Consider the following 10,462-nt stretch of genomic DNA (forward strand, 5'->3'; position numbering starts at 1 on the left):
TCTTTTGTTAAATTAGAGTTCAAGATTGAGTAAAGTAAAACTTTTTCTTTTTGTGAGTTTCATTTTGTTAATTATCTGCATAATATCTTTTACACTAAATAATAACTGTTAAAAAAGCGTCTTTGCCCTGTTTTATTTGTTTCGATAAAAAAGTAAATTCAAAGTTTAAATTTAATATTTTTTTATAAAGTAAAGCTAAAATTATCATTTTTAATTAGAAAAACCACCCAAAAGAGAATTAAGACGTGGAAAAGCAGAAGAGAAAAAATTATTGAAACAAATTTCATCTAGTTTTTCCTTTTTTTTTCTGTAAAAATTATCTTCGTTTAAAAATATTTTATTAAAATTCACTAATGCTGAACTAATACTACTGTACATTTGGATTCAAGAAGATAGAATTAAGAGATATCTCCTGTTCGGATGGCCTGATTTGAAAGTAAAAACACGAAAAGATTTGAGAGATTGTCATCTTCTCTCGTCTCTCGTCTCAGCATATTAGGATGTGATGTTTTTTTTCTGTTTAATAAAAAAAAATAAAAATAATTATTATTATTATTTTATATTACTTTTATAGTTATGGATATTTTAATAATTTTTAACTTTTATCAATTAAATAATTATTTATTTATTTATTATATCTCTCAAATTTTACATTAATTTTTATAAATTTTACTTCCAAATTTACTCTTAAATCCTTTTATTTACTCTTTCAAATTAATTCTTTAAAATAAACACATCCTAAAAAAGTAAAATAAACATAAACGAAATATTACCAAAAAGATATAATTTCTCTTGTCAAGTTACAGTAATGATTAATATATATATATATATATATATATTTAAATTTGATTCAATTCCACCTATATCTTTTTACTCCAACAAAAGGTATGAAGGAAACCCCACTAAAATTATTAGCTTGACAGGATTGGTGATTTTGATTTTCTAAAAATGGCTCAAGGTATTATCAACAATTTACATAAAATAAATAAATATAATATTTCAATACATAAGCCACGAAAAAAAAATGATTGCTAACAATCTTCAGCCACAAAAGAATAAATTTTTAGGAAAAATATTTTTATTAGTATCTCGTAAAAGATAATTCTTTATTTGTATTTAAAATTCTTACAATTTGAAAATTTAGCACCGTATATGCAACCATCGAAAGAAACTCTCTGGTGGGTTTTAATGTGTGGTTAACTGCAGAAGAGATAAAGACTCAAAATTTGCAATTGTCCAATCAAAACTCGAGTGTGTGATGACTATTGGCAAATACAAAACCACTTGGCATGAACTTGGCCATTAAAATTTTTCTCAACATAGTGTATAATTAATAATAATAATAATGAATAAATAAATAAATAAATATAATATATTTGAACAAGTCATTCATACAAGTTGTGCTTTCAAATAAGCATCTTGGTGTGTATATGTGTATGTGTCTTTTGCCTTGTTGCTTTGCACCTGTTCAGGCTCCGCAATGACTGTTCATTCTGCCATTAAAAACAAGCATGAGTTGAACCATTTCACTTCAAATTTCATTTCATAAAGTAAGTTTTATATAATGCATCGTCAATAACAAGAAGGGTCACAACCCTTCAGTGGTGTCCCCAATTCTCACTCCTACATGGCCTTGCGTCAGCTATTATCCATTCATCGGCATTCATTATTCATTATCCAAAACACAATAAAAAACCTTTGAAAATTTCAGCCCAGGTGTTATTAGTACAGTCTATATAGAGATGTTTTTTTTTCTTTGGTAAGAAAGGGATACATATTTATTTTGGTCATACATGGCCATGTGAATACTCTTTTAACGTTTTAACTACAAAGCTTAGAGTAGAGTAGTGATGATGTAGTGTTGTACACAAATAACAAAAGAATAAAATGTTGCTAACACATTTTGCATAACGGCCCATAATGGTATAAGAATACCATGTTAATGTAAGAAAACACACTTTCTTCTATTTATTGGAAGTTATAAATAAGATTTATTAAACATAAAATAAGACTTCAAAAATTTATAATTCTTAATGGATTCATGATAATAATAATAATAATAATAATAATAATAATAATAATAATAATAATAATAGTAAATAACTTGTTTATAAAAAAGAAGTGCATGTAAATTATGCATTTGATTTTTGTTGCATTAAATGGTCTTAATTTTTCTGTGAAAAAAAGCAAAAAAAAAAGGAAAATAAACTTGCAGTTTCTGTTCTTTGATTCTCATTGTGCTTATTGCTTACTTAATGCGCTTCTTCCTCTGCCACCCATATCAGTTTTTTGCGCAAACTTTGTCCTAAACCTGGGCTTGATGCTCTTTGTCCCTTGTCTCAATCTTATCCAAATTCTTCCCTTCAATTTTTTTCACTCTTTCCTTTCTTCACCACATCATCTTTCTTCTCTGTACCAAAATGGGTATAATCTCGAACCGAAATGTGCAATCTTTATTGGTCCCGTCTTAAGAGTGGATTCTTTTCCATCTATATGCTCGATTGGGTCATCGTCTTAACAGCTTGACATTTCTCTGTTGATTTTAGTTCTTTTTGTAATTTTTTTGCACTTTCAAGTTTTCTTTCTGATAAGGGTGTAGAAAAAGGCTGCGACTTTTTCAAAGGGTTGATTAGAAATGGTGTCAGGGGGCGACCCAGTTGAGTCTTTTTTCAATTCCGTTCAGGTTGTGAAGGAATCGCTGTTGCCACTGGAAGTGGGTTTTCGGAAGGCGGCGAAGGATCTTGAGCATTGTTTGGCAGGGCCAAAGAACAAGGTCAATGGTGTTTGTTTGATTGCCCCACTGAGGGAAAGTTGTGAATTTCAGATCTGTGATGTGAAGAAGAAGAAGGGGTTGTCAATGAAGGTTCCTATGAAGGCTTTCTGGGGCATGTTTTCACAGAATTCAGGGAATGGTGGTGGTGGTGGTAATAGAGCTCAAGTGGGTAAAGAAGACGGGCCCTCGTGCACCAATTGTTTGCAGTTTGCCGTGACTTGGTCTTTATTGCTTAATGGGTTCCTTCAGTCTCTGCCACTTCCTTTCAAATCTGGAAAGAAGAAGTGTCATAAAGTGTGTGATGAAGATAAGCCGAATTCTTGCATGAGGTCCACTGTTTCATCATGTGATTTGAAGCAGGATGAATCCAAGGGGGTTCAGTTTGGTAGAGCCCTTTGGGAGAAGGGTGTGAAGAGGAAGGATGGGAAGCATGTTTCACTTGATTGCGTTATAGGTTTTATTTTTGATCAGTTATCTCAGACTATTCAGAGTCTTGATCATGGGGTGCAAGAAAATCACGATGACCTTGACTCTGGGAAACCATGTCTGCCCCAACCTTCTTTTCCTCATTTTGGTAATGTGAATGCACTTACAGGTTTCTTGGAGGAGCACAAAGTATATGTCAATGGTTTCTTGGGGAATTTGAGGTTTGCAAAAGTGGGTGGTGTACCATCAACCGTGCCTGGAGAAGAAAGCCCTTCCACGAACGGGGAGGGAGATAATAGCAATAGTAATAATAGTTATGGTAATGGTAGCGGTAATAATGAAAACAAGGATGAAAACGGAGGAAATTCGCCACAGAAGGTTGCCAGCAACATATTCAGTATTCCCCTCTCAAATGTGGAACGTCTAAAGTCTACACTTTCCACAGTTTCATTGACAGAATTGGTTGAACTGCTACCACAACTGGGAAAAACTTCTAAAGACCATCCTGATAAGAAGAAACTAATCTCGGTGCAAGATTTTTTTAGATACACAGAGTCTGAAGGTATGTCATATTACATCGGATAGGAATTTTATTATTTTCCAAATTTGCTTGCATAAGATACCAGCATACTCTTCTAAATAACTGCAGTTAACGATTGTTAAAACATGGAGTCGATTGGAATTAGGATTATGGTGTAATCAATTATTTAAAACTGTGAATTCATTTATTAGAATATACTTGTACATGGTAATAGTATAGAACATGCTGCTGGTATGCATGGACGGGGGAGGGATATATGAGAAATCTCTTTCGGCAAATACGAAAGTATAGGTTAGGTACATTTTTAATCGTTAAAGGAACTGACATGAATTCTCTGATTCATGTAAAAGATATTGCCAATTAGCTCTTACTTTCTGTTCCTAGGTATGGCAGGGATGTAATATTAATGAGGGGTATAATATAATTTGAGTAAACAGTAATGTAAGTTAGTTTAATAAATCTGCTTATGGTTTTCAAATGCAGGGCTTTGATTATCTTTGTTTTTAATAGATTTGATTTTTGGAAACGTGAAGGAGTGAAGATTAATTAGGAATCATAGGAATGAAATATGGAATGCTAGGGTTGTGTTGTGGCCTAGGGTAGACTAATTCATAGATGAGAAGCAATATTGTGAATGTCAATAGAGAAGACCTTGCGAACATTTTAAAAAATGTTTTCAAAATTTTATCATCAGCGTTTCATTTCGTTTTTACCCCCTTATCAGGTTTTAAACATTATATTACAAAATAGCTTTATAAAACAAAAACCTAAAACCACAATCAAACAGGAACTTATTTTTTCTGGACTAGTGTTTGGGCATTGCGGTAATAAATCTCTGTATGATCAATATTGCAATGAGAAAACATGTAAGACTATACAATAAACGAATGCAGTAAACAACTTTATTGGCTCTGAATCCTATCAATTGTGATCTTTTATCCTTTTTGTAAGATATGCTTAAGCTAGTCTGTTTCTGACATCTTTTCTTGAAGTATTTAGTTAAGATGTCCTGTTTATTTGTTGTGATTGTTAGAAAGGATCTTAGACATAGAAAAGGAGAACTTGAGATCTATTTTCTTATTAATTTATTATTCAGTTATTCTATTTTATTACATAGTTCTTTCTCTCGAGGAGGTTAATGGTTCCAATTAAAAACCGTTACATAACATATACGATTGCCAACTTTTGGCAGTTGGTCAACGGATAGAGAAGATAGGCTAGCTACAACACCAGTCACTATACTATATAGAGACTTGGGTATTTTATTTATTTATCGTGTATGCTGATTTCTTTGTGGTATTTTCTGGAAATAAAAAAAAAAAATTGACTTTTCACTTTCATTATCCTCGTACAGGGAGGAGGTTCTTTGAGGAGTTGGATAGGGATGGTGATGGCCAAGTAACTCTGGAAGATCTAGAAGTAGAAATGAGAAAACGAAAGCTGCCACGAAGATATGCTAAAGAATTTTTGAGCCGTGCAAGAAGTCACTTGTTTTCCAGATCTTTTGGTTTGAAGCAGTTCTTATCATTAATGGAACAAAAGGAGCCAACAATTCTTCGTGCATATACTTCTCTTTGTCTAAGCAAGTCAGGGACACTGAAGAAGAGTGAAATATTGGAATCACTAAAGAACGCAGGACTCCCTGCAAATGAAGACAATGCTGTTGCTATGATGCGATTTCTGAATGCAGATACAGAAGAATCTATTTCATATGGACATTTCCGCAATTTCATGCTTCTGCTTCCGTCTGATCGTCTTCAAGAGGATCCAAGGTGAGAGAAATATGATCAATTAGTGGATTTTTTTTTTATATTTATCCATGATAAGCATTAAACATAAAGTGCATCACTAATCCTTTATATATTTTTGGAGGTAGGAGGAGGGTGGATAAGTGCCATCACTATACTGTTAAAAAGCCTTGCTTGTGAGGATATTTACTAATGATAGAAAAAATGAATATATGGAGAAAAATAGAAAATAATATACCTTTCAAAACAGACTTAAGAAAAAGGGGAGCTATAAGCAACAAAGGTCAAAATAAACCATGGAGAATAACCTGGTCAAATATTTCTTTTAACCTTGTCAAATAACATTGTTTATTCGTATAGCTGACCTCACCTAGTAGGATAAGGCTTCATTGTTGATTGTCAGGCCTATGGTCTAACGCCCAGTTCCAAACTTTGTAAAATAGGAGGACTGTGTTACTTCATCAGCAGCCGACATAAAACTTCTCAAAATCTGAAACATGGATTACTCACTGTAGATTATGGCCTTGTCTGAAAGCTCTTTGTTATGAAACTTATAAGAGTGGAAGCTCTTTGTTATGAAACTTTGATAAAAGAACTTCGAATGATTTTAAGAAGTGGGGGGAACAACTGATCACTTATAGGAGTGGAAGCTCTTTGGTACAAAACTTTGATAAAAGAACTTCCAATGATTGTAAGATGATTCTATTCTTACTAAAAAAATACAGGGTCTTGATCTTTTATATTTGTTTTAAGAGCTGTAATCAGAAAATCTGGCAAGCAGTCAGTGGTTAAGATTCAGTTAATAATTTAATTTCGTCAATGTTCAACTACTACCAGCAGTCAATGATTAATGATCCTCTATATTCATGACTATTTTTGTTATACTTTCAGGAGCATTTGGTTTGAAGCTGCAACTGTAGTTGCTGTTCCACCACCTGTTGAAATTCCTGCCGGAAGTGTGCTAAGATCTGCACTGGCAGGTGGCCTTTCCTGTGCCCTGTCTTGTGCCTTACTGCATCCAGTTGATACAATTAAGGCATGTTCTTGAACTTTGATGAACAATTCCCTATTCCTCTCATAGCCATTTGATTGTTTTGGCTCCTTTTAGAGGCCTCATCGTTGTCTTATTTGGTATATTAGACTCGAGTACAAGCATCAACCATGTCCTTCCCTGAAATTATTTCTAAGCTGCCAGAGATTGGAAGGCGGGGTTTATACAGGGGGTCAATCCCTGCAATTCTTGGACAGTTTTCAAGGTTGTTCATTCAATCTCTTTTCAATGTTTCTCTCTCACTTTCCTGTGTTTTGAAATTCAAGCTTATGCCACCTTTGATATTGCAGCCATGGCTTGCGAACTGGGATATTTGAAGCAAGTAAATTGGTGTTGATAAATGTTGCTCCAACACTGCCAGAACTCCAGGTAATTTGTAAAGCTTATATGATGTTATTTATAGCCTGGGCTACTACTGAATATGTCTTCCTTGTATTAGTTAAAGCCGTTACTTCAAAAGATTTGTCCTGCACTTTGATTGTCCTTTAAATGTGAATTTTACATTTGGAGGTTGATAATAAGTTCATTATGTTGTTTAATAGGGTCTTCTTTGTTGTGTCACTTAACTAAATCCAAAAGTTTTAAATACGAACCCTTTTGTAGGTACAATCAATAGCATCATTCTGTAGCACATTTTTAGGAACAGCTGTGCGGATCCCCTGTGAGGTGTTGAAGCAAAGGTTACAGGCTGGTCTTTTTGACAATGTGGGTCAGGCTTTTGTTGCAACTTGGGAGCAGGATGGTCTTAGGGGCTTCTTTCGTGGAACCGGAGCTACCCTGTGCCGTGAGGTTCCATTTTATGTCGCTGGCATGGGGCTTTATGCTGAATCTAAAAAGGTGTGTAACTTCCATGATTCAGCATATCAATGGTATTTTCATTTTAAATGAATGTTTATATTCACCCAAAAGAAGATAAACTGAGTGTTGTGGTGTTGGCCTTTGATTTTAGGTTGTTGAACGTCTACTAGAGCGGGAACTGGGTCCCCTGGAAACAATAGCTGTTGGAGCTTTATCTGGCGGCTTGGCGGCTGTGGTGACAACACCGTTTGATGTGATGAAAACTAGAATGATGACTGCGCAAGGGCGGTCTGTGTCAATGTCCTTGATAGCCTTCTCTATATTGAAACATGAGGGACCCCTTGGCTTGTTCAAAGGAGCAGTTCCAAGGTTCTTTTGGATTGCACCTCTTGGTGCTATGAACTTTGCAGGTTATGAGTTGGCAAAGAAGGCTATGAACAAAAATGAGGAGGGCAAGGCAGGGAATTCAGATTAACATCTTCAGTAGTTTACCTGGGATTTTGTGTTACAGCAGCCAAATGTCTGGTAGAATTTTTGAGTTTACTGCAGTGATCAATGGAATAAGGTCATTGATTCTGCTCTCAAATACACATTTTGTTTCCTTTCTTCATTTTCTACTTTTATAAGATTGCCTTTTGTAGCAGCAGAATCAAAAAGTATATTCTTCGTATATTTGCAAACTAAAGGTTCAATTTTATTTCTTCCTCTACTGTACAGATTTTGGTCCTTTGTATCTTTCTTCAGCTCTCATTTTTTATTTTTTTGTTGGATCAGTTTGTCACCACAATTTTTAGTTTTTATTGCAAGTCTTCCATTTTTTTGGAATATAATTCTTGCGGTTGAGAATGGAACAAAAAGCTTGTTTGGATATAAATTTACGTTTACACTAAGATCACATGACTGCATGAAATTAGTTCATGATGCAATAATTTTGTTTTGTTTTTCTGTTAGACATGGTTACGAGATTAGTTCTTCATGTAAGTACCTGTCTAAAATTTCAAACTTCAGACATTACTCATGAATTTTGTATAAATTTGGTTTGGATGATTCCATGGCGAGAATATTTAGCAAAAAATCCAAGTTTTACTTTTGAAAAATAATATTTAACTTAATTTAGATTTAGTCCTAAAATTGTGTACTCTAGTGTGAAGCTAAAATAAATACATATTTTTGGTGACGTGTTATTCGACGTCGTTTGGAACAAAAATTTCTGATTTATTCTTGTATATTAATTCCTTAAATTATTAATGACTGACCAGTTTTTGTTTCCTTTATGCTTATTTGATAAAGGAGAAAAATGAGTGAAACCGAAATAGGTTGAGGTATTTCTGAACGAGTGCTTTTCATAAGTCTTGAAAAAAATAAAGAAAAAAGACTAATTCCTTCATAAAACTAATATGTTTTATGAAGTTTACAAACTATTTTTTATACATAAACTAAATTTATGAAAAACATGGCTAAAGTTTTTTCTCTTATTTTTTCTCTAAGAAAATGTTTGTGAAAAAATTGGTCCAAATATACTCTTGATAAGCTGGGAATAAATAAGAATAAAATAAAAATAAAAATTAGTTAATTGAATAGAAATAGAAAAAATATAAAAAGGATAAAGAGATAAAGAGAAATATATGAAAAATACTAAATTTTTTTATATTTTAAATAGTACAGTGAATCCCATTTTTTTAAAATTATTTATATAGTACTTCTCTGCTGCAGACTCCCTATATTAGTTCTATCTTCACCCATCCCTCTATAATAATTCCCAAAATACTAAATGACAGTGAGAAAAAAAAAGGGAGATATAAAGTGTTAAAAATAATTAATACTCATCTATCTTCTCTCTGTTTATTTTTTTTATCTTTTAAAACAGATTACATTTACTATTTTTTTAGAATTTTCAAAAGATTCTTAACACTGTTTTTTCTAAATTTAAACTATCATTCACTTACCTTATTTTAATGAATTGATACACCCCTTTATTTAGTTTAATAAGTGACATAGGTGCAAGATAAAAAATGTGCTCTGTTTTAATGAAAGACAACAGGACTCTTTACACTCCCCATCCTATGATTGTAAGAAAAAAACATCTGAACGTTATAGAAAAAGAATTGCACAGTTCGATTTTGTTTCTTCTATATGTATATTCGAAGTTTCACATCGACTAGAAATAAGGTCAAATTATAATATATAAGTGAGGTGTAAACCTCACCTTACAAGCTGGTTTTGTGAAGTTGAGTTAGGCTTAAACCTGCTTTCTAATATGGTATCAGAACCATGGGTTGAGTTAGGCTTAAAAACCCTTTTGTTGGGATGAGTTAGGCTTAAAAACTCACTTTCTAATAATGTATTATGTGTTTGTTCTTTATGCTTCTCTCGAGATTTTATGTTTTTGTGATTTTGGAGAAGAGATTGTTGTATTGAAGTTACATTCTGATGTTCTGCGAAAAGAATGTAGAGTTTCTTTAATACACTTTAGAAAGTACAGGTATCGTTTGAGAGCTGAAAAAATAATTAGTACAATCAATTGTATGAAAAATAAACTTGATAAGAACTTTTCTATGAATATTTGACCCAGGAGAAAATGTAAGGTTAAGAGAGAGAAGAAACAAAACGTGAAAGTGCTGTATCTGTGAATATATGAAAACAGAAGAGGATATGACAGCTATAAAAAGAGTTGAATGGCGTATGTAAACGATGGAGAACCATGCAACAGAAGAAACGATCCTATACTAACAGAAAATAGAAAGGTAACGCATAGACATTCCTTAAGTGAGAAAATAAAAATACAAGTGAAACACCACCTAATCTATATTCATAAAGATGAGTTACTTTTAATAGTTAATGAGGCGAATGTTTCCTCTTCTGTTTCAGCAATCAATGGTCACCTTCGTTCATGCATGATAGAACAAATTATATTCTGCTAGTCATTCCGATAGATGGAGTATTGGCATTTCACATTACCAAACTATACCTATTTATCTATCATTCTTATCAACAGTACAAATCCCATGTAACATTTTAACCCGAATCTGTCGACCTATGGAATATCGAGCTGAAGTATAATGCTTGATTTGATGATGCCATCAAACTTTTAACATAAATTAAAATCTCTTTAACGGGCAGACATA

General features: G+C 33.0%; 1 protein-coding gene across 1 annotated transcript; it reads left to right on the top strand.

Moving 5' to 3' along the window:
• The first annotated feature begins 2,243 nt into the window (after nt 1–2,243).
• SAMTL (mitochondrial substrate carrier family protein) lies at nt 2,244–8,053 on the top strand. Its single transcript, XM_088096051.1, has 7 exons — nt 2,244–3,761; nt 5,095–5,512; nt 6,380–6,524; nt 6,629–6,744; nt 6,830–6,908; nt 7,143–7,376; nt 7,489–8,053. Exons 1-7 carry the CDS (start codon nt 2,636–2,638, stop codon nt 7,810–7,812), a joined length of 2,442 nt encoding a protein of 813 aa, XP_087952177.1. The 5' UTR covers nt 2,244–2,635; the 3' UTR covers nt 7,813–8,053.
• Nucleotides 8,054–10,462: the final 2,409 nt, after the last annotated feature.

Source organism: Vigna umbellata, chromosome 8 (assembly GCF_029865625.1).
Source record: "Vigna umbellata cultivar VRB3 chromosome 8, Vumbellata_1.0, whole genome shotgun sequence".
Taxonomy (NCBI): Eukaryota; Viridiplantae; Streptophyta; class Magnoliopsida; order Fabales; family Fabaceae; genus Vigna; species Vigna umbellata.